The sequence below is a fragment of the Peromyscus eremicus genome, chromosome 1 (assembly GCF_949786415.1).
Source record: "Peromyscus eremicus chromosome 1, PerEre_H2_v1, whole genome shotgun sequence".
Taxonomy (NCBI): Eukaryota; Metazoa; Chordata; class Mammalia; order Rodentia; family Cricetidae; genus Peromyscus; species Peromyscus eremicus.
In genome coordinates, this window is record NC_081416.1 from 80,874,796 (window position 1) to 80,899,570 (window position 24,775).

At 46.3% G+C, this 24,775-nt stretch overlaps 1 protein-coding gene across 1 annotated transcript in view; it reads right to left on the reverse strand.

Annotated features, from left to right (window-relative positions):
- Positions 1 to 237: 237 nt before the first annotated feature.
- Positions 238 to 24,775, reverse strand: part of Hs3st2 (heparan sulfate-glucosamine 3-sulfotransferase 2) — a 111,141-nt gene continuing 86,603 nt past the window's right edge. Inside the window, exon 2 of the mRNA XM_059251281.1 lies at positions 238 to 1,588. Within this exon, the coding sequence (XP_059107264.1) occupies positions 970 to 1,588 (619 nt within the window). The 3' untranslated portion in view covers positions 238 to 969. The remainder of the gene's footprint in view (positions 1,589 to 24,775) is intronic.

A 24,775-nucleotide genomic window follows, 5' to 3' on the forward strand; every position in this document is an offset into this window, starting at 1 on the left:
CCCTGATGATAAATAAATAAAATGAACACATTCCTTACACATCTCTACGAAATCTTTCTGTCCCAGACTCCTATAGCTAGAAACCACCCCTGTCTCCACCCTGGATTCTCCCCCGCACAGTCTTCACACTCCCACCCACCCCTAACTGTCTTCCCATGTCTTCCACATCACTGACTTCTTCTTACACTGGGATTTACTGATGAATAAAGGCCTGGCTTAGAGAGAAACACTCAGTGGTAAGGACACGAGAGAGCCATATTTATTTCACATGGACAAGCATGATTCCGTGCATGTTGAACATGAAAGCTCGTGTGAAGAAAGTACCCGTAACAGCAGAATTATGTGCTTTTGTCCACAGGGAGCAGGGAGAGTCACAGAGTGCTTTTCAAAGACAGCATCCTCCAGGAGCAGTGGAGACCACAGGCTTTGAAGTCACTGGCTTATTTCATCATCACAGAGTCTGTCTCCTGGAGTGGCCAGAGAGGTGTTTTTGGCTCTGCATACTGTTGATGAGCTGCTGCATTCTGAGGAGGGTGGAGGGCGTTCTCCTATCCTACCACTCAGGGCTGCTGGGGGAAATTAAGCTCAGAGGGAAGGTACATGCCACATGGAATTAAGAAGTCCACCACTGAGTGTACAGTGATGGGATGGACTGATGTTCTCACAGCAACTGAACCATCTCCACTCAGAATATCCCCCAACATTGGGAGACTCACTCGTCTTACAGCAATTCCCCAAGGCCTCTCATGGGTGGGAGGGAGCCGATTCTAGAACTGAATGGGTATGCCAGAAGCAGGTAGACTTTTCCTGGACAGAGCAGGGACCCCGGTCTCTTGGCCTTTACTCAGCTTCCTGGTTCCAAGATGATCCATCATAGGGTTCAAGATGGGAAGAGGGGCTGGAGTTGAGGATCAGGGTCTCTGGGAGCAAACCTCATGGCAGAGATAAGAACCTTTGTACCACAGAGACTCACTCCCACCGGAAGTCCTGCCCAACGGTTTCATAAAATTTAATATTATAAGGTCTATAAAATTCCCGGAGCTGGTCTATGACTTCAGGGTCGATCTGTACATGAGTTCTCCCTTTTGATTTGCCCAGGCATCGTGGCAGGAGTGTCGACTCTGGTTTTTTCAAGCAAGGGAATCCTTTGGTCTTGTTGAAGTAGAAGTGTTTGTCTGTGATGAATCGCTTGATGCCCAGGAAATCCTGGATGCGCCCCATCTCACCAGCCGGATCAGTGATGAGCCGCTCGCCGCTGACGAAGTGGATCTGGGCCAGCGGGAAGTACTGCAGCCAGCTCTCCAGGTGCAGTGCGTACATGCCGATGCGGATGGCGTTCCAAGACACGTCCACTAGGCCGAGGCTGCGATTGCGGAAGGACAGGCCCTCGAAGGTGGGGATGTCCGGCTTCTTGGAAAGTGTCTGCGTGTAATCAGAGATGGCGCGGGTCACTGGGTTCCGCACCACCACAATCAGCTTGGTGTCTCGTGACATGTTGAAGATCCGTCGGGGGGCTTCTTGAGTGACGAAATAGCTGGGCGTCTTCTCTAGTGTGATCTGGGTCTCCAAGGTCCTGGGCATCAGGCTCCTGAGGACAGAAACAACACATCATCAGAGAGCACGGCTGGTCTGGTTTGCTGTTAGTTCCCTCCACTCATGCAGGCCTCTCTCTCCTGCCCCATTTGAGTTTCTTACTTGGTGAGGAACTCCCTTCAACTCATGTTGAATTTTAAAAGCATATTTAACAAGGGCTTCTTTAAGGCAGAAACAAATTGAATATCTGTCACTACGGGTTAAACAAATTGTTTAACCAACCAGTAGGGTCCAGTGGATCTACATGTATTACTATGCAATGGTCTCTACCATACAGCAAGCCTCTGTATCCATGGGTTCTACAGCCAGAGATCCGACCAATTGTCAGTGGAAAATATTTGGGGAGGCCAGGCAAGTATGATGGCCGGAGTTTGGATCCCGAGAATCCATGTGAAGATGGGTATCCGTATGTCTGTGAATACCAGCACTCCTATGCAAGATGGGCAGAGGAGAGACTCTCTGGAGGCTACTGGGCAGCTAGTTTGGTATATACAGCAGAGAAACAAAGGCAACCTGCCTCAAACAGGGTGGAAGATGAGGAATGGTACCTGAGGCTGTCCTCTGCTACACACACACACACACACACACACACACATACATACATACACACACTGTACACACACACACACTGTACATACACGTACACACTGCACACACAGACACACACTGTTGACACATTCACACACACTGTACATACACATATACACTATACACTCATATACACACACATACATACTGTACACACACAAACTAAAAATATTTTAGGAAAAGATATACATGCTAAATATATACAGATGTTTCTTTGTATACAATATTTATGCTGAATTATGTACTATAAACCAGTCACCTAGAGATGATTCAAAGACTAAATGAAGGGGAGTGTGGGCCACACACAAATACTACACCATTATATAAGAGACTTAATTTTTTGTGGCAACTTACACCAAGGATGACCCTATTCTTCATAATAAAGAAAGGCCAGATATGGCCTCTTGTCTCAGGAAGGAGACACAGGACTCTGGTAATTGTAGCTAGTGCTGTGGGGGGAACTGTATGTGGGTGGGGAGAGCCAGGCAATCGGGGATAAATGAGAATTACATTTGATTGTATAATCTTTTACGCTGCTTGAAATTTTTAATGTGTTTATTATGTATTCAGAAAGATACAAAGTAAGCCGTTGAGTATTATCCTGGCAAAAAATATATTTCTTCAAATATATTAAAATCTTTTTTTTTCCGAGGAGCAAAAAGCTTGTTTTTGCAAGAATAGCAACAGTTATAGAAATGAGTTCTGACGTCTTCTGTGGAAGAACATCTGAATTACACCCTTTGTGTAGGCTGCATGAAGCAAAGACCTCTCCAGGCTGGTAGCAAGCTCCGTCAGAGCCAGGCAATGCAGCCCTCTTCCCCTTGTTTTTTAATTTTCTGGCTCTGCTTGGGACTTCAAGGGATGAGGGTAGCCACTCTGCAGTCTCCGGATGGTCCAGATGTATCTCTCTCCAGCCTTGATGGAGAACACCCCTAGTTCCCAGTTGCTACTATTTTTTGAAGGTCATGTTTTGTCTTTAAACCAGCGTTTCTTGCTGCGAGCTGCACTTGAACATTATTACATAAGGATGTAACTTCTTTCTTCCTGGTTCTTTCTTGGTTAGTTTGTTTCTTTCTCCCCTATACCTCTATTTAAATAAAGATCTCTAGAGTTCTTTCTATCCTAAACTAATCAATTCACAGCATTTTGGGCTAGGTCTGTTTTAAAGCTGTTCTAAAATTCACACAGAGTCAGATGAGGCCAACAGGAAAGCATCAGAGTTAAGACAAACCAGCTCCTCAGTCTTACTGCCCTCCAACAGTGCGCTTCATCAGCCCCCAACACACCCCCTCCTCACACTTCTTGGTGTCACAGACTCTCCATTCCCAGCATCCTCCCGACCTCCTATCACCTCCACCTGGTCTCACAGCTCTCCAGCTTCTTCTCTGTTACCAGTTTCGCTTTGCTTTCCTCTAGAGCAGCGGTTCTCCACCTTCCTAAGGCTGCCGCCCTTTAACACAGTTCCTCACGTTGTGGTGACCCCCCAACTACAAAGTTACTTTTGTTACTACTTCATAACTCTAATCTTGCCACTGTTATGAATCGTAATGCAAATATCTGTGTTTTCTGATGGTCTTAGGCGACCCCTATGAAAGGGTCAGTGATTCCCCCCAGAGGGTCGCGACCCACATGTTGAGAATCAGTGCTTTAGAAAATTCTTACAAACTTTGGGCCTTGTCATTGAAAGCGTCACGCTTCTAAAATGTTTCACCCTGCAATTTATTTTAGGGCCGTGAAATGAGTTTAGTGAGGACTCGCCCAAAGACATATCTACCTAGAACCTGTGAGTGTGACTATTGGGGGAAAGAGTCCATGAAGATGTAAAGGTGAAGTCCTGCATCCTGGATGTGTGGGACTCAAATCCACAGCAGTCACCTTAGAGACACATGGGGAATGGGGTAAGCTGACACAGTAAAGTTGTAAACCCGAAAGCTAGGAACAACACAGCTGTCACCAGAAGCTATGACAGGCACAGAGCAGTGCTCCTTCATAAAGGTGACTGACCCTGTTAGCAATCTGACCTCCAACACCAGGGAAAGAATCACTTCTGTTGATTCAGTGTTACCTGGTTTCCAGTCTGTTATGGCCTGTAACCAGTCCAGGAAATGGCTGGTTACAACTTTGTCTCCTTTTACTTTTACCACAGTTCCAAACTCATTATACCTGTCCTCAAATTTATCTATGAGCCTCTTTGTGGGGGCCCACAGAGGCTCCCTAGTAAGGCCTTACTCAAGGTCAGAAAGTCTGAGCTTGCTTTGCCCCAGCAGGGCTGCATAATGGGATGATTTGGCCAAAGGCGTGGGTACCAGGTGTTTAGAAGGGTCTACATTTGTTGGTACCTTATACCTTGACCTTGGAAGGGGGAGGTCTTTTGCCCCTCCCCTTGCTGATGCATAAAAGGCCCATTAGGAATAAAGTCTGGACAGTTGGGTATTGACCCAGGGCCCTTCCAAAGCTATCCTGTGTCTGTCTTTCTCTTTGTCTAGGTTTATATTGCTATCTAATACTTTCTCATTCCTCTCTTCTCCCCCGCCCCAAGAACCCTTCAACAGGTTGGAGCTGGTCTCTGACACCTCTTGGTTTCACTTTTTTTCTGTATTCTGGACCCACTGGACAATAATTTCAATATAATCATCATGTATCACTTGATCTCTCATTCTCCAACAATGTAGCATTCCAACTGTTCATCCTTTCCAATTCTGCGCCCAAATTTCCAACCAGTAGACAGAATTGCCTTCAGACAGTTATTAGTTCTAGCTTTGGTTGAAGCTTCAGGGTGTTTGTACAGCACCCCCTATCATTCTGCAATGTTTCAAATTCTCACTGTAAGCCCCCAACCTTGCTTCTCTCACCCACTCTTAATATGAGATAAGTGTCCCCCACACAAGGAAGGTATAAGCTCTCATATCCCAATTCTTTCAGTTTTCCTCTATCCCATCTTGAAACTGACCCTTTTCTGGAACTATCCCCAGGCCCTCTCACAGGTCCATCTGTGAGAAAAAGGTATGCTGGCTTCACCTCATGGTCCACCTGTGAGAACAAGGCTTTCTGGGCTCATGGTCCACCTGGGAGAGCAAGGTGTGCTGGGCTCATGGTCCACCTGTGAGAAAAAGGCATTTTGGGCTCATGATCCACCTGTGCTCAGTCCATTTCCTTAGGCTTCTCTGAATACTCATCCTTAGGCTCTACATTGACTGTGCAGGAAGGCCAATATTTTTGTTTTGAGACCCAAGGTTTTCAACCCACGTGGGAAGAAAATTTTAATAGTGGTTATTAGTGAAAGGACCAAGCAGATGCCGTAACAGGCTGTCAGTCTTCTCTCAGAGATCAGGCCTCAATTTCAATTTCCTGAGACTTGAGCAAGCAGTTTCTGGGAGGGCCATGAACAAAAGACATAGCCCTTGCAGTAACTTCCTTTCTGCATGTACTCTGACTGCTCAAAGTTCAGCCAGTTGTTTACTGTCTGGGACCCCTCACCAACTGAGAGCTACATGTATGGGTCAATGTGAATGTGTGAGGCCAGCCAGCCTCCATGGCAGCTCAAGGACAAAGCCTGGGACTTGTCCAGGCCTGCCCCCAAAATGATAACTGTAACCCTCAACCAGTAAATTCAAAAGTAACACATCCTCACCCAGTTATATGATGCCAAGGCTTGTACCACCCTGCTTGTAGTTTTTCCCTTTAAAAACCCCTTACCCTGAGAGCTCAGGGCCATCCTCCTCCACCTGCTGTGTCGAGTGTTGGACGTGGACCAAGCCTGGGTTTGCTTGTTATCAACAAACCCCTGTGTGTTTTGCATCAGATATCAGCTCTGTGGTGGTCTTGCTTGGGGGGCGTCTCATGATGTGGCCACAACATTAGTATGGAGTGAGCCAAGTTTTCAGTGTGGGATATCAAGCTCAGTATGGTAGCATGTCTGCAATCCCAGAACTTGGAAGGCAGAGGCAGGAGGATTATGAATTTGTGGGTAGCCTGGGCTACATAGTGATACTCCCCTGTCTCAAAAGAAGAGAGAAGGGATGAGGGAATTAAAACAACTCCAAATGCATTTCAATAGACTCTTCAGACGGGGTTTATTAGATACAAACTTGGTATACATTGTAATTAGACAGGTAGGGGTGTATGATGAGAGTAGACATATTGCACATATGGAGCAGGACATGTAAACCACCTCTAATGTTCTTCCCAACTCTGTGGGTGTAATTGATGCAATTACAATAAAAAGGTTTCCCCCAGCATAGGGACTTGGTGCTTGACAGGCCATTAAATACATATCTTTGCAATATCCTTTAGTACAATAGGGAATATCTGAGAAGGAATTCGTGGAGGCAGCGTTTCTCAAGCTTTAGTAGGCCAACTGTGAACTCTGGCCCTCAGCATCCATTAACATCTCCCCCTTTACTAGTTTGGAAAATTCTGATCAATTCTGGTGACGTCCAGAGTGGCATAGCATCCCCCAGCTGGACACTAATAGAGACTCTACCATTCCAGTTCCTAATAGGCACATCAGTTGCAAAACCAACATGATCAGTGCTAAAATAAAGGGGCATGTGCACCTGCTGTGAAAGCATGAGGCTCTGAGTTTGGATTTTGATAACTACCAAAATTTCCAGGTGTGACTGAGCATGCCTGTATTCACAGTGACATAGAGGCAGCAGAGACAGGAGGATTGCTGGGGCTTGCTGGCTGCCAGCCTAGCTCTAGGTGCAGTGAGAGACCCTATCTCAAGGGAATAAGGGGTAGGGGAGTGTTAGAGCAGGGCAGCCAAGGTCCTCCTCCAGCTTTGGCACACACACACACACACACACACACACACACACACACACACAAGTACATACACACATAGGCATCCATACTTGCATACATGAGCACATCACACAAAATCACATGCACACACACACACACACACACACACACACACACATCTAAACACACATGGGCATCCATACTTGTATATATGTGCACATCATACACAACACACACACACACACACACACACACACACACACACACACACACACACACACGAGCCAGACTATAAGTTCACAGAAGTCATGCCCCTGTGCCCAGAAACTTTTCTCTGTCTCTCCAAAGAACACTCTTGAATGTTCATTTCTTTTTACATCATTGGAACAGGTCACTAGAGCCTGTGATGATACTGTGGGGAGAGGCTGGATGTCCACCTCCCTGCTCTCCACACGTGAATGGGGACATGAGCCTGCACCTTGAGGTCTGCTTTTTCTTCTTATACCACAGATGAAATTTTGCTTGTTTACAGTTTCTAGCAAACAGCAGAATGCTTCTCCTACTGCACATCCCTCTTGAGTCTCTGTATCCCTTCTTTTCTACATGGTGCTGAAAAAAAAAAAAACCCAGGAGACTTGCTGTTTGGACTTACCCCCCATCTGTTGTTTTAACTTGCTCAGCAAGGATTCTCCCTACAGCCAGTCACAGTCTGGATTTTCCTTCCTGGAACTGAACTGCCCCTCTTGCTTTGGAAAGTCTTGCACACACACCTGTATGTGTGTGTGTGTGTGCGCGCGCGCACGCGGTTTTCCTACATGTATGTCTGTGCACCATGTGTTTGTAGTGCCCATGGAGTCCAGCAGGGGGTGTCTGATCCTATGGAACTGGAGTTACAGATGGTTGTGAAACCCCAAGTGGGTGTTGGTTGAACTTGGGTCCTCTGGCAGAGCAGTCAGTGCTCTTAACTGCTGAGCCATCTCTCCGGCCCTTCTGTATATATTTGAGATTTAAATGGAGCCAACAACCTCTCTAATCCAGGAATGTTCTGGATTCCTCAGCCTCTTTCAAGTTCCTGACTTTCCCCAGTCTATTCTGCATCTTCCCAATAGATTACCTCCCATTTCTCTCCTTCCCCACGATCATCCTGAATGACCTACTTGCTCTCCCATGCAGGAAGTGATTCATAAGTTGGTAATGGGAGCTGTAACTTCAGCTTTTCTGTCTTCTGAACTGCAGGGTCTGACTGTCTCTGGACTGGACACTGCTCCTCAACAACCAAACTCACTAGTTTCCTCTGCAAATCATATTACTTTAAAGACAGGGGAAAAATGTCTGTCTTTTTCCCTTGGAACATGTGCCTTCCCAGCCTTCTCAAGTCTGCATCCTCCTTGCCTAGTCACAGGGTGTCCACACTTGTTTTCTCTGTGCCATCATAGCTTCCCATGCGCATGCTTCTGCTGGCTTCAGTCCAGTCTGCCACCAGCACAAACCCTCTAAAGCAAATCCAATCAACTCAAGCCTCGGTGATTCTTTTGAATAAAGCCTGTATTCCGTGGAATATGAGTTCCCTGCCTTTCTAAAATTAATCCCCATCACTTCCTGGTAAGCTGATGGTCATGCTACACTGAACATAAAACGCACTCTCCAAGCACAAGTGTTTTTTCATACGTGTTTTTCTTTGGCTGAATTTATTTTTTTGTGGTTACATGTGCATGTGCATCTGTATGTGCACACATTTGCACATGGAGGCCGGAGGTCATTCCTCATGAATATGTCCACCATATTTTTTTGGAGAGTTGGTCTCTCATTGGCTTGGAGTTCGCCAGTTTAGCAAGGCTGGTGGCCATGGAGTCCCAGGAATCCACCCATTTTAAGCCCCACCCCCCTATGGAGATTGCAAGCATGGGCCTCCACCACTGTGTCCACTTTCTGTGTAGATTCTGAGGCTGAAACGCCCCCTCTTGCTTGTGTGGCAAGCACTTTGCTGGTTGAGCTGTCTCCACACGCTGGATTTTTAATTTTTCAGGGGTTAGTACTGGCTTTTGTCTTGCTTGCTCTGATGAATGCTTCCTCATCTTTACAAATCCAAACCGAAGTCACACATCTGTGACCCTTCCTTGTCGTCTCCTGGTGTTTCCTATTCATCAGCATCGTCCTGTCTTTTGGTAATTATCCCTTATGTCTCTTTTTATTACCAAAGATCATTAGTTATTTGGACATGCCTCCTGTTTATTTTTGCCTTCGGCATATAACCCAGCCCACCATCGTTGCTCAGTGAGGGGATCCAAGATTCAACCTCAGAAACAGGCCTGTTGGGAAGTGTCCTGTGTTAGCCAGCTTTCTGTTGCTGTAACAACAACGCATTGACCTACATAATCAACTTATAAGGAAACACGTTTGACTCACAGTGTTGGGTGGTCCAGTGTGTGGTTAATGGGCTCCATTTCTTGGGGTCTGTGGTGAACGTGTAGGAGAACATGTGGTTGAGGAAGCTTTCTACTTCACAGGCAGGAAGGATGAAAGGAGCTGGCACTAATACCTCCTCAAGAGCACACTTCAATGACCAAACGGCCTCCCACTAGGCCCCGCCTCTTAGAGGTTGCACCACTTCCCACTAGCACCACTGGCTGGGGGCTAAGCTGTTAACATACTGGCCTGTGGAGGACACAGCTGCAAACTATAGTGTGGGCCTCTGAGCCTCGGACATCAGCACTGGTTTAGAAGCTTAGTACTTCTTTACCATTCTGGCAGAGGAAGCCTGGGCAGAGAATCCTGGGAAGAGGTTTTGGTTTTGTTTTGTTTTTCTTTTCTTATTGGGTTTTGTTGTTGTTTTCTTGTTTGTTTGTTTGTTTGTTTTTTCCTGAGACAGGGTTTCTCTGTATAGTTTTGATGCCTGTCCTGGAACTCACTCTGTAGACCAGGCTGGCCTTGAACTCACAGAGATCCACCTGCCTCTGCCTCCCGAGTGCTGGGATTAAAGGAGTGTGTCACCACCACTGCCTGGCTTCTTTTCTCATTGTTTTTAAGATGTCATTGTGGCCATAGGTGCCATAGACCACGGGGGAAATCCAAGCTCTGCTTCCATCACACGTTCCAGAGTGTAAAGGAGTGCCTCCCACAGAGTTCCTGTGCTTGCTGTTCTCTGCACTTTCTCCCGAGCTCAAGGCTCAACACTGTGCCTGGTGACCACCCTGGGAGCTCTTGGAGGAGCACTTCACCTGGATCCCAAGCCAGACTAATTCAATTAGAAACTGAGTGCAGCCCCGGGAGCCTCAGTGGGAAAGCTGATGTTTCTAGTGGACAAAGAAGGATCGACTAGACTGTGTGTTTCAGTACCACAGCCTTCACTGGAGCTCTTCGTAAGCAATGGCTACCATGTGCCCCATGGTGCTCCCCCATGTATTCCTAGTCCGTGAGAATGGAGTAAGGGTCTATAGCTTTTTTTGTTTGTGTTTTTGTTTTTTAACAAAGTCTCATGTATTCCAGGCTGGCCTCAAACTTGCTTTATAGTCAAGGGTGACCTTGAATTTCTGATTTTCTTGCCTCCACTTGACAAGTACAGGGATCATAGGTTTGTGCCACCACATGAGGTTTATGTGGTTCTGGATCAAACTCAGAGTGTGCATGCTAGGCAGGCATTCTATTAATGGAGTCACATCCCCAGCCCCCAGTCCATTTTAATAGCATATTTAGAGTCCCTACCGCCATGATAGGGCTGTAAACTCTCAGAGTTTGGATTGCTGTCTTTGTCCATTGCTGTATTCTTGGCACTGGGGAGGAGGCGACTCTGAAAATATCCACTGAGGAGAGCAAGAGAAAGGTAAGGCTTTCCTTTGGGAAGGATGAGACAGGAGGACCGTGCATTACTACATTGTCCCACACCTAAGAATTCTGTGCTATGTCATCTAAAGGAAAAACTCAAAAGACTTCCTGCAGAGCTTACTAGAGAGAAAAATAAAAAAAATTTTCCAGACATAACAAGCTAGTTGAGGACACCATTTTAAGGAGGGAGGGCAGATTTATTTTAGCTCATGGTTCCAGAGGTTTCAGTGTGTGATCAGCTGTTTCCACTATTCCTGGCTTAGTGGTAAAATGTCCATTAAGCATACACCAGGTTCTAAGTTCAATTCCCAGCTCAGCAAAAAAGGAAAAACAAACAAACAAACAAACAAACAAAACCAAGGCAGGGCAAGGAAGAGCAAGGACAATGTGGACAGAGGGACCGGCATGTACTGAAGATTACAGACAGGAGACACACATTTGAAGAAACATCCTAGGATCATCATGGTGTCGAGTACATGCAAGACAGAGCTGCTCGACAGCTGAGCTGCTGGGGACCTTGGGGACCTATAGGAAACTAGACTCATGTGTAGACCCTTCTGCTAGAGGAGGAAGCCACCAATGTTTGTGGGAAGTTGAGTTTAGGTGCAGATCCTTACATGGGAAGTGGGAGACTTCACCTCTCCATTCCTGGCTGGCCCACACAACTGTTAACATCTTGAGGAGGGAAACTGTACCACACGTGTTTTTATATACCTGGTGTGTAATGGGTGCTAAATAAATGCTTCCCCAATGAATATGTAAATGGAGAGAGGGCTGCATGGACAATATACGACCTTCAAAATTCCCCCGCTCCCCCGACCAGTGAGGTATTGTTTCCAACAAGTCTCTAGGTCTTTCCAGCCATCCAGTGTGAACTCATCAATGGATTAACTGACTTGGTGATGATGTAAGTGCCAGTTTTACTCTGTGTCCACTTTCTAGCACCACCATCTGGGGACTGAGCCCTCAACATGTTAACCTTTTGGGGACACTTCCTATCCAAACCTGGACAGGTTTTCATCATCCTGGGGCTCTCTGGAAATGAGATTTCTGACTCACATTGGCTACCCAGTGGTACTCAGATGGCTCCCTCAGCTTCCACTGTCCACACAAGGTACAGCCTGCACACACAGGGGCCTGCTGGAGCTCAGCATTACTGGGAACACGGAGTAGGCCTGCCTCTGACTATTACAGATGGAGTCTCTGGCAAGCTTCCTTTTTGCTAAATCTGTGTGTTCTGCACTTGTGTTCTGGAAGCTGCCTGGGGGACTTTGGTGATTTATTAGCTCCTAAGTGGGCAACGAGGCTCCTTGAAAAGCACTGTGGTCTCCAGAGGGATAATTAGCAGCTGCAGTGGGGGATAGAGGCCTCATTGCAAAAAGAGAGGATTCTGAAAGCAAACCTGCTAACCCGCCATGCCCAGCCAAGCTCCAGACACCTGTGGCCATTTACCCTTTGGCTGAGGTAGACCCAGCCTGTGTCAAGAGGTCTCTTCCTTCCGTGTCTACAGCAGCAAACCTTTACTGTTAAGTGACCCAGGAGCAAAACACTAAATTCCAGTTTAAACTCTACCGGTCACTCTCTATTGAACTAGCCCATATGATATTGCACTAGACAGCATGTCTATGGCTCTTTTGAGCCTGGCTGTGGCCACTGCAGGGCTATAGCCAGAGCGGACTATTCAAAGTCCAGCATGTCCTTCTCTAGGCTGTTTTTCATGCTGAGGGACCTTTGACTTGTGCTCTTTGCATGAAGCATTTCTTTTTTTTTTTTAATTAAAAAAATTTTTCATTCACTTTACACACCAATCAAAGATCCCCCTCTTCCCTCTTCCTTCCCCCTCAGCCTCCCCCACTCCTCCACAGGAAGGCAAGGCCTCCCATGGGGAGGCACATCCAGTAGAGACAAGTCCAAGCTCTTCTTCCTGCCTCAAGGCTGCACGAGGTGTCCCATCATAGGTAGTGGGCTCCAAAAACCCCACTCATGCACCAGGGATAGATTCTGATTCTACCACCAGGGGCCCCCCAAGCAGATCAAGCTACACAACTGTCTGGCCATGCAGAGGGCCTAGTCCAGTCTCATGCAGGCTCCACAGCCATTGATCCAACTTTCATGAGTTCCCACTAGTTTGGTTTGGTCATCTCTGCAGGTTGCCCCATCATGATCTTGATGCACTTGCTCATAGAATCCCTCTTCTCTCTCTTTGACTGGACTCCTGGAGCTCTGTCTAGTGATTGGCTGTGGATCTATGCATCTGCTTTCATCAGTCATTGGAGGGAAGCTCTGTGATGACAGTGAGGGTATTCACCGATCTGATCACTGGGGTAAGCCAGTTCAGTTCAGGCACCCTCTCCACTATTTCTAGTAGTCCAAGCTGGGGTCATCCTTGGGGATTCCTGGCAACTTCCCTAGTACTGGATTTCTCTCTATCCCCATGATATCTCCCTCTATCATGGTATTTGTTTCATTGTTTTCCCACTCCATCTCTGTTCCAGCTCAATCATCCCATTCCCTTATGATCTCATCCCCTATCCCCTACCCTCCATTGCCCACCCCTGACCCCCAGTTTACTCATGGAGATCTCATCTATTTCCCCTTCCCAGGGTGATCCACGTGTCCCTCTTTGGGTCTTCCTTGTTAGCTAGCTTCTCTGGAGTTGTGAGTTGTTGTCTGATTATCCTTTGCTTTACATCTAGTATCCACTTATGAGTGGGTACGTACCATGTTTGTCCTTCTGAATCTGGGTTACCTCACTCAGGATGATATTTTCTAGTTCCATCCATTTGCCTGCAAATTTCATGATGTCATTGTTTTTCTCTGCTGAGTAGTACTCCATTGTGTATATGTACCACAATTTCTTAATCCATTCTTCAGTTGAGGGGCATCTAGGTTGTTTCCAGGTTCTGGCTATTATGAATAATGCTGCTATGAACATAGTTGAGCATGTGTCCTTGTGGTATCATTGAGCATTCCTTAGGTATATGCCCAAGAGTGGTATAGCTGGGTCTTGAGGAAGACTGATTCCCAATTTTCTGAGAAACCACCACACTGATTTACAAAGTTCATACTCCCACTAACAGTGGAGGAGTGTTCCCCTTGCTCTACACATCCTCTCCAACATAATCTGTCTGCAGTGCTTTTGATCTTAGCCATCTGACAGGTGTAAGATGGTATCTCAGAGTCATTTTGATTTGCATCTCTCTGATGAATAAGGATGCTGAGCAACTCCTTAAATGTCTTTTGGCCATTTGAAATTCTTCCTTTGAGATTTCTTAACATATGTAGCAGATTATTGCATCTACCACGAAGCCTTCCCTGACTGATTTGTCATTTCCTTGGTCTAGAGGAGTGAGACATTTGTTTCTACCCTTTATGATTACATGGTACCTGATATAGAGATGGCCCATTCTTGACACATTATCTGAGTTGAGCATCCCCTAGTGTCAGGTCCATAAAGGCAGGAATCCTTCCTGGCACATCTCTGCATCAATAAAGCCTATTCCTGTAGTGGCATAATTTAGGTGTTCACTAATTAAACAAGCATTTGTTTAGCACCTGCTACATTCCAGGGATACAAAGATATGTCAAGCACACTTTTTTCCCCTTAAGGAGTTAACAGCTTTGTGGGCAAACTGGGACTGAAGGGGGTCTACATCAGAACTCAGCTTCCTGCAAGAACTGGCTGCTTTATTCTCTGGCAGAGGGTCTATGTCTGAAATGTTTCCTGTAGGTCCCCAAAGTCCCCAGTTAGCTCTTGTTGGCACCCAAAGCTCATCAACCAGTCATCTGATTACCCCCTAACTGCCAAGGCTTCTCTCCTCATTGCCCTAAAGATAGGAAGTCGATGCTCTTGGCCGTAGGTAGTGATCAATAGAGACCCATAACTGGCCAAGAGGCAGAGAGTAAGAGAGAGTGGAATGTTCAGCCCTAAGAGGAGCATGTATACCTTACCCTTCTATAAAGGCTCAGGGATTGTTTCAGAAGAAGCACCAGGAAGAGTGTAAGAGAGAGTGGAAGACCACAAGGAAACAGTGCTCTCCAGACACACCAGGGCTGACACACATATGAACTCAGCTATTGTGACAGCATGGGCAAGCCCTGTGCAAGCCCAAGCCAGAGCAGGTCCAGCATGGAGAGGGGCACTGGGCATGGAGCCCCATCCTAGCCGTGGAGCTATTAGCAATTGGCAACTGCTGGGGAAGAGAGAGACAGTTTTCTCTAAGAGAACAGCCCCTGAGAAGTCAACCACTCTCCAGAACATTGGGGTGGTACAACTTAGCCCTGAGAGGGAACAAAAAGACACAACGTTGGGTGGGAAGGGAAGGAAGGGAGTGGATCTAGGAAGAGCTGGGGGAAGGGTGACTGTGATAAACACATCATATGAAATTCTCAAAGAACCAATATAATTTTATTTTTTAAAGAAAGAAAATTGGTGGAGGTGTGGAAGTAAGGGATCTTTCCCTGGGGATAAAAACCACAGGTGGTCCAGCCCTGGACAGGCCCCTCCTAGTTATTGAGAGAAGACAACATTACCTAGTCTCTCTGCTCCTTCTGCAGTGACTCTTAGTTTTCAAAGGTCTCTCATAAAGGCATACCTTGAGCACTGTGGGATTAGTCTTGAATTTTGTTGTGAGGGTTCATACCACGTGACAGTCATACAGAGGACAATGGGTTCCTTCAACGACCAGCCATGCATTCAAAGTCTTCAATTTTGGAACTCAAGAGACTATTTGTTTATTTATTTATTTTTTTTTTACAAAATTTCCATAGCTTGCTCACCATAAGGAACAGATATGCAGCAAGTATCAGCCATATACAGGGTCATATATCACAAACCCAGAGAGGAACCAGCCGACAGCTGACACATGCCTGGTGCATCTCAGCCTAAATCTCGCCTAAGCTCAGAGACAGAAGAATCATCTTGCTCCAACTTTCCAATAACCCCACCTAGCAGCAGCTCTTCCCGTTCCTGTTTGGGGGCTGTGGTAAGCGGACACGGAGAACTGAGGGAAATCACCAACGCAACACTGTTGCAGTCTGGATTCAAGTGCAGCTTCAGCACTGGAGGAAAACGTGAGAACATGAAAAATTCATCTTGGCACCAAGACAGCCTTTCTAGGCATGAGACAAAAACCATGGAGAAGTTAACGCGCATTAGAAAAACGTGTCTCTGCAATGGGAAAGTGGCAAGTAAAAGGAAAATAACAAAATGGGAAAAGTCTTAGAGCATGTAAGCTGGGAACAGAGAGGGATGGCTTCACATTGCTTCATTTATGTATTTTATATCTTTTCCCTGACTCCTCCCAAATAACAAGCACTGGAGAAACAGACAGTAGAAGAAAGGGACACAGGTCATGAGAAAGGAACCTCCAGACAAAGCCCCAGATGGAAAAATAAATGCGTGAAAACAATCCCGCTCTCTCTCAACACACACATTTAAAGGAATGCAAATTCAAACCACGGTGAGATCCTGCTGTTCACTTACAACACGGATCGTTTGGGGAGAATGGGGGAGCACATGCATGTCCCAATGTATTTGTGGCAGTCAGAGGACAACCTCAGCCCTCCCTTCCATCTTGTTTGAGATGAGGTCTCTTGGTCACTGTCCTGCACGGCAGGCAGGCTCGCTGGCCTGCTCCTGGACTCTCCTGTCTCCGTTTTCCATCTTGCCCAGCAGGAGTACTGGGGTTGCAGACACATGCTACCCTGTCTGTGTCTGGCTTTGCATGAGTCTGAGGGTCTGAACTCGGGTCCTCGAATTTGCTTAGCCAGCCCTTCACTCACTGAGTCACCTCCCTAGCCTTAGGCTATATAAACAGTGCGACAATTGCAGTTTTAACAAAGGTGTGTAGAGCGGAAGCCTTCCTGACACAGCAGGAGCACAAATAAATGAACTTTTAGGAGAGCAGTGAGACGTTCCCTGTAACATCGAAAGTGCACATCCCCTGAACACAGCCATTGCCCTTCTGTAAATCTATCTGCACAAATGTGTAAAGGCGTGTGGGAGATGGGGGTGTTCACTGCAGTGATTGTGGCAGAGATGGAGAGGCATCCAACAGAGATTCCCCCTCTTCCCTCCTTGGGACCTCCTCCCTTCTGTGACCTTATTTGCACTGTTCCCACAGTTCCACAAGGACTACCTTTCTCCTTACCACACCCTAGTGGGGACCATGGCTAGGTCTTGACAGGAAGAGTGAGTGGAAATGCGACATATTGCTTCCAGGCCAAGGTGCTAATACAGTGGGACTATCCTCTTCCCTGTCTTTTCTGAGGCAGAAGACTCTAGAATGGGACCAGTTCAACAAATAAGAGGGACAGTGGTCATCCTATGACTGGGAAATGTCCTCTCTGAGCTACTCTGAACCAGGGACAAGCATTTTGTTTGCTTATTCAATTATTATTATAGCAGCAGGCATGAACCTAACTCCCACATGTCGTGTATAAAAGAGAAAGACTAGGAACAAAGCCAGGTGGCCATTAGTAGGATGTGGTTTAAATAAACTATAACAAGACTGTGCACTAGATTATAAAGTGGCTGCTAAAAGCAAGACAGATCTATTTAAAGACAGACATGGAAGAGAGTCCAGGGTGTATTATTAAGTGGAAAAGGCAAGTTGCAGTCAGGTTAATGTGACCCTATTTGTGTCCAAAATCTACATACATATGCTGGCGTGCATATGCGTGTGACTCTTCTAAAGTGACGCACAGGACATTGTTAGTAGTGCTTACATTCAGAGAATGACCTTGGGAGGTGTGCAGTGGATAGTGGTGTACAATGGGAATTTATTTTCACCTTTAGCTTTCTGTGCGTACAGACTTGCTTCTTCTCTTCTTGACAAATGAGCACGTGCTCTTTGTCATCAAGAAACCCTAGCTTATGAAAAGCTATTTTTAAAAGCCTCCATTGATATTATTTAGGAAGACGGATGCCTGCATTGCAGATCGAGGGAAGGAAGAACGTTTGAAGTGGCTGAAGTGTGAGTGGGTGGCAAGGACATGGCAGGCATCTTTTCTCTAGACGCTGGCCCTGATAGAAGACTGGGGGACCGTGGGTGTTGAGTGTTTTTGCAACTGCATGAGCAGCCCTGAGAAGTTTCCTGGCAACTGGACCTCAATTCCTCAGGCTCCATCTGTGGCTGAGCCTGGGGCCACTAGCTGGAGGTAACTGCACATCTTTCCTCTTTTCTTCTCTTCTCTGAGCTTCTCCCCAGGTTAAGCCAGTCAAATCCCAGTGAGGACTCACCAATACACAAATTCAGTAGGTGTCAGGAAGGGGTCAAGAGCCTGCATTTCTACCCTGCTCCGCTGGGAAGCTGACTTGCCGGCCCTTGCTGTTGGAGTAACGGGGTGTCAAGGCACCCCTGGTGATACTGGTGTAAGGTATGTATTTACGAACGCTTATTGTAGTCAGTGCAGTGGAGTAACTGATGCCAGGTAAGGGAGTTGTGCGTGATCAGGATTACTAAACACAACCAGTAGGATTTAAGCCAGAGCAGTTCTGTTTTCTGGGTCTGTGACATATCCACTAGCTTCCTCACCAGCAGCAGGTGGATGGCTCAGACTTCTTCACCTGTCCCAAGGTCTAAGCAGCGAGGTAAGCAGATGAGAGCCTGTGCTAATCATAAAGCACTGCATCTGGCCCTCAATGGGCTTCCTGTTTTCTATTTGATTTCGCTCCTTGGATTCAAGTCTTTTTGGGGAGACTGGTGCTGGCTCCCTCTCCTCCTGCAGTCCCCTATGTCTGCTGGTCTTTCTAGCCAAGGATCTTGAACTCGAGCCTAATGCTTCCACTTCCTCCTGTTAGTCTTATTCCTCAGCCTCTGGTTTCCCTGCCATCTCCTTCCCACATGTCTCTCTCTGAGCCCACCCCTGAGTGCCAATTCTAGTGTGTGTGCTTGTTTGTTCGTGGGTTTTGTTTTTACACAGGGCCCGTAACCCTGCTGCTCAAACTCATTACATAGTCAGGAATGACCTTGATTTTCTGATCCTCATGGCTCCACCTCCTGAGTGCTGGGATTACAGGCATGTGTCACCACATTCCATTTGTGCGATGCTGGGGATCAAACCAGGCAAGCATTTCACCAACTACGCCACAATCTCAGCCCTTAATTCCAACATTGGTCCTGTTTTTTTGTTTTGTTTTGTTTTGTTTTTGTTTTGTTTTAACCTTTCTATGGCATCTGGAATGTCTACTCACTCCTTCCTCCCTAAAATTTTTTTCTTCTTGGCTTTGGGAATGCATGCTCCTGGTCTCCATGCCTATTTCACATGCATTTTCCCAGGACTTTGCATTGCTCTCCAAATGTCTCGATGAACGGCTCATCACCTGCCTGTTGTCAAGTGACACCCATGTCTGAACTATGAGCAGATCCAGCTGGTAACCTCTTATCTCTGACCCTCATCACAGCTAGCTCAGAGCTGTCTGAGCTCCTCTTGCAAACCAGAGCTTCACTGCCGTCAGTTCTCCAGCTAGGGGCCGACCTACTCAAATTCATCCTGATGCAGCTTACTCTTGTACGGTACTCCCTTGTCACTGACATCAGCAGCCAGGAAACAGGATCGTAATGGCTTTCATGGAGCGCTGAGAGGGTTGTTAGCCCCTTTGTGGTTGCCATGAGTCAGTCAGAAATAGTACACAGACCAACTCCAAGAGACACTTTCTCCCCTCCTTTCACAGCTTGGCGGCTCCTCCCCTTCACTTCCTACAGAATGGCAGATCATCTGTAAAGACCTAAAGGAGACAAGCACCAGGGAGCTTTGCAAGCAGCAGTGGGGGCCTGCAGCTGGCTGCCCTCTTCCTTTCCCCATTTAAAAGAGTTGTGTCAGAAAACGCCTTAGTCAGCAGGTGGCTTCCACCAGACTCCTGGCTGCCGACCTGAAGGACATTAGCACACATGGCTACTCTACCATGCTGCTTTGGCCAAAGGACTCTCCCCTCCACCTCCATGCAAACGTGACTTTAGCCCCTTCTCACGCTCTTCAAATCACCAAAGCCTGCCCTTTGCTGGTGAGCTTGGCTCATACTCCAGAGAAAACGGAAACCATGGGGTCAGGTGAAAATGGAGGGGACCAGCCCAGTGGCTTTGGATGCCAGTCTCCTTAGTCTGAGCATGCTTATCTCCATCATGCTGTGTCTCCTTCCTTCGATTATCCACACAGCTCCCCTCACCTCCTACAGTGTGTGCTCAGATCCACTGAATGAGAACCAGTCAGTCCCCAAGAATTCCCCGGGCACTTGCAATATTATATATAATATATCACCAAGCTTTACAACCTCATACACCAGGGTCCCCAGAGATATGGATGGATTTGCAGGGATGAGTTCCACAAGCTGGCCCCACTTCCTACAGCACAACAGTGCCCCCTAGTGGGGAGTGATTCTGCTACAGCTGATGGAGCAGACACAGGCAAGTCCCCAAGTACCTTGGGGACAGCAAACTTGACTGCTGATAAGTCTTGTTATGTCTTGCCTCTCAAAAGTTGTAGACACATCAACTCCTGCATTAAGCTTCATGGTTGCAAAGAGTATCAGGAGTTGGCTTCCTGATCATTCAGGGAGCAAGGAGAAGTAGTTATTGCTACTGAGCCCACTGAGCATGGTTATCTCCCTCCATATAGTCCATGGTCTGATGCTACTGAAACTGCACGTGTGGCTATGGGGTCCCCAATGTGGTGTTTTTGTTTGTTTGTTTGTTTGTTTGTTTGTTTATTTTTGTCAGGATAAAGACTTGCCTAAATTGTGCAACTGTGGATTCTTGGCTAGCTTTGGTGTAGAACAACTCCACATTGTTGTTGTTTTTTTTTTTTTTTTTTAGTTCTAGAAGGCGTTCAGGAAACCCAGTAAACTCAGTTAGCCTCCTCTCTCAAATCCTCCAGCCCTGTCTTGTCCAATCCTAAGGCTTTAATATTCTTTCTGTCCAGGACAGTTAACCCTAGCTCTTTCCATGGCTTACCCTTTCTCATCCTCAGATCAAACATCACCACTTTCCAACATGACTTTCTAGTCCCACAGTTTCTTTCTCTCATAGCTGTAAGCATAGGCATGCAATGACTTTGCATATCTGTTTATATATTGCTTTTCTCCTCTGTGAGTCCCCCCACTAAGCCCCATCATGGGAGATGGTTTCTGCCTGTCTCTGTGTTTCTTTAATCCTTGTCACGGAGCCAATCTCATCACAGGCAAGCAAATGGGCATGAATCATAGCCGCCAAATACCTTGCTTGTCAAGGGAATAGGATGGGAAGGAATTGGGACCTAATCAAAGTGACATGGGCTCCTTAAAGATAGAGATCTGCCGAAGATCTTTACAAAGGATTTCCCAAAGTATGTTTGTATATGGTCTGCAGCACACAACTGATTCAGGGATGAGGTGGACCTTTTTTTTTTCTCTTTCAGTTAAGTGTTTATTTTCGCATATTCTAGGAAATTGCCAGAACGCTGTAATGAGGACATATCATAATATTCATTCGATAGTCATTTACTGAACACCTACTGTCTACCAGCCAGCTCCGAGGTCATGGCTATAAATAAAATAGACACAGGGCTTGCCCTTGTGAAGCTACAGGTTTGGTGGAGGTAATATAGGGCAAAAAAAAAAGTTTCATTACAACATGTGAAAAGGGAAAAGGAGAAAACATGTAATGAGTGAATGAAGTGCTCAGAGAAACCCTGAAGGGACCGAAAGTCAGGCGGTGAGCACATCTTAGATGCAGAATCAGCATGAAAAACACGAGAGGGTCAGAAAATGCAGGTTGGGCTGAGGAGATGGTCCAGTGGGGAAAGTGTGCTGTGCAGGCATCCAGGAACCCATGGGAAAGCCAGACATGGTGAGTGTGTCTGTAATCCCGGCTCTCCTATGGTGAGATTACAGGATTACAGGACCATAGCCAGAATGTCCAGGAGGACCAGCTAACTTGCATACAAAATGGTGAACAATAAGACCCTGTCTCAGACAATGCTGGACGGTGAGGACCGACATCTTAGGTTGTCCTGACTTCCACACATGTGCTATGCCATGGACACGGTATGCTCCTGAACACACACACACACACACACACACACACACACACACACACACACACACCAGGCAGATGAGGTAAGACACCACTACAGAGAACCTGAAAATTTAGGAGTGCTGCATATCGACAGCCATCAGAAGTGGTGCTAGTGATGCAGAGTAAAATCAGAACAAACTTGAAGCTATTTCAATTCAAGTGTCAGGGTCCACGAGAGAACTGAGCAGAAGGATGTCGGTACTGGAGACAGAGCTGCTGCAGCAATGCACAGTTTGTAGGTAGACTTGAAAGAGAGGCCTAAAGCAAATTGGCTAGAAGTATCAGGGCAGATTTCATTAAGCAGACATTTCCAGGATGATGAGATGACTGCATGGGTAGACTGAAAGGCTACTTACTCCTAATGAGATAAACCACACAGCCACGAATTTAAGCACCCACTCACCCATCCACCCACCCATTATCTATCCTATAGAAACACATCGTTTCAAACATCTTAAATGACAGGTAGGAAGCAAGTGTTTTGCTAGCATTATAGGCATTTGGCATGTGTAAAAGAAACGTTTCTACAAAGTCAACCTGGATAAGGACATCTTAGCTGCATGAAATGCTAGGAAAACATCAACAAAGAAATAAAACGCAGATTACCATCTGTAGAAGTTTGCAGAAAAAAATGGCTCCTAATATTTATTATTTCGTCAGTTTGCTTATGAGAGCAAGAGAAAGACCTTGTAAAACACTCAACAGCTCGGGAAAACATCACATCCTGCCCTCCAAAGAGTCCCCTACACAGAACAACAACTGCCCAAGTGACAGGGTGACAGAGCTTGAGACTGCAGAAGCTGTGCATAAAAGGACAATAATTAGGGTTAAACTGTACCGAAGCCGATAAGTAATGCTTTCAGCTTCTACTGTCAAAATTATTCTTCTAACAAATGCCATGTGTGCTCATTTACATGTGAAGCTAAAAACCAGCAGATCTTATGGAGGCAGAGAGTAGAGTAGTGGGTACCAGAGGCAGGGAAGGGCTGGGGAGAGGGTGGCCTGCGGCACAGGGATGGGCTCAGACAGGAGGGGGGGGGGGTCCTCTGCTGAGCAATGGGGATGACTAAGGTCGACAGCAGCCAGCTGTGTGTTTTTAAAGGTCCTGTGCAGGATTCAAATATGAGGAAAGGGGAGCTTATCCTTTGCCAACGGTGACCAGGCCCTCCAGACTCCATGGCACTGAGCACAGAGAAGAGTGGGTTGAGAGAAGGAGCCAGGACACCGGCAGGCAGGCAGGTATCTCTAGTTGGGGTGACAAGTAGAGGGTTCCCCTCAAAGAACCCTCTGAATACATAGAAATGGATAAAAGTAGATGATTGACACTTGAGTGGCTTTAGAAGGAGTGGCAATAATGAAACGTTATTCTTTTCTCCTTCCTTCCTTCCTTCCTTCCTTCCTTCCTTCCTTCCTTCCTTCCTTCCTTCCTTCCTTTCTCTCTTCGTCTCCCCCGTCCCCGGCACATTCTTCATTCATTTTTGTTTGGTGGAGCTGGGGATTACCCCTGTACCTGATGCTTGCCAGGCATGGACCACTAAGTTACACCACCACCAGCAAATGGGTTCTGACACAATCTCCCAGCAGCTCAGGGATCACCTATGAGGACAGACCATGACGGCTTGTCCTCTAGAGATGAGGACTACCAGGCACGGTGACACTAGGCACAGAGTAGAGTGGCTTGGGCACAGATGCTGGCAGCAGACAGATGGATCTACTTGGGGTGACAGAGGAAGATCCCCCACTCAAAATAGACTAGCTATCAAGTCCTTTCTCTCAAAGCACAACACATTTTAAAAGCTGCCAAGCTGCATTGAGTTCAATATCATTCCATTGAATACAGAGTTACAACTCAGTGTGGAAATAGGTCAAAAGAAAATTAACATCTCCACAGATTAGAACTTAGTAAATTCAGCATCCATTACAAAGTAAGAAAAATGAGCTTAAGAAGGCAGGAAGCCACATCTTCAACAACAACAACAACAACAACAGAGCATCCATCTTAACCCATCAGCACCAAAGCAGGAAGAGAGCTGAGATTTATTGGGAGGCTCATGTCAGGCATAGTGCACACTCACCTCACATGTGGTGATACATTTAAATCTCTCAACACACCAGGTATGTGTCACTATTAACTTTAGGACCTTATTTTTCACTTAGGAAATTAAGTGCGCGCGCGCTGCGCGCGCGCGCGCGCAGCGCGCGCAAGAGAGAGAGAGAGAGAGAGAGAGAGAGAGAGAGAGAGAGAGAGAGGAGAGAGGAGAGAGACAGAGACAGAGAGAACCACCTGTCTAAGGTACTAAAGTAGAAGCCAGCATTTCCACTGAGCGGCCTGCTCTCCACACCTCCAGGCTAGGAGCCTCATTAAAGCTAGGCAAGACAAAGATGCCCACTAACACAATTAATATTTAATATTGCTCTATAATTTATGGACAACTCAATTAAAACTTTAATAAATGGAGAGATGGGAACTCGTAATGTTAGTAAGACATCAATTCTTCTGAAATGAATCTATAAGTCAAGTGTAATTCCAACCCAAATCCCAAAAGGACTTAAAAATTGAATTTGACAAAATAATTATAAAGTTTCTATTGGATTAATAAATTAATGAAAAGAGCCAGTTAGTTCATTTTATTAGAAGTAAGAGTGATAGAGGCAGGAAATTGCCACATCCCATATGAATACATGTATGAAAGCTGTCATAATTAAAACAGTGTGGCTGTGGCTTGGGAGCAGATTGATGGAGTGCGAATGAAAATGGGTCCGAACTGCATCCAGCTGGGAACAAAAGCCTCAGACTTCACAATCCTTTCTTTCCTTCTTCTCTTTCTTTTCCTCACTTTCTTACTGTAGTCAATTTCTTTTTTTTCTGTTGTTTGTTTCCTTTTTTTCTTCTTCTTCTTCTCCTCCTCCTCTCCCTCCTCCTCCTCTTCTCCTCCTCCTCCTTTTATTTTTTTATTTTTATTTTTGCAGTG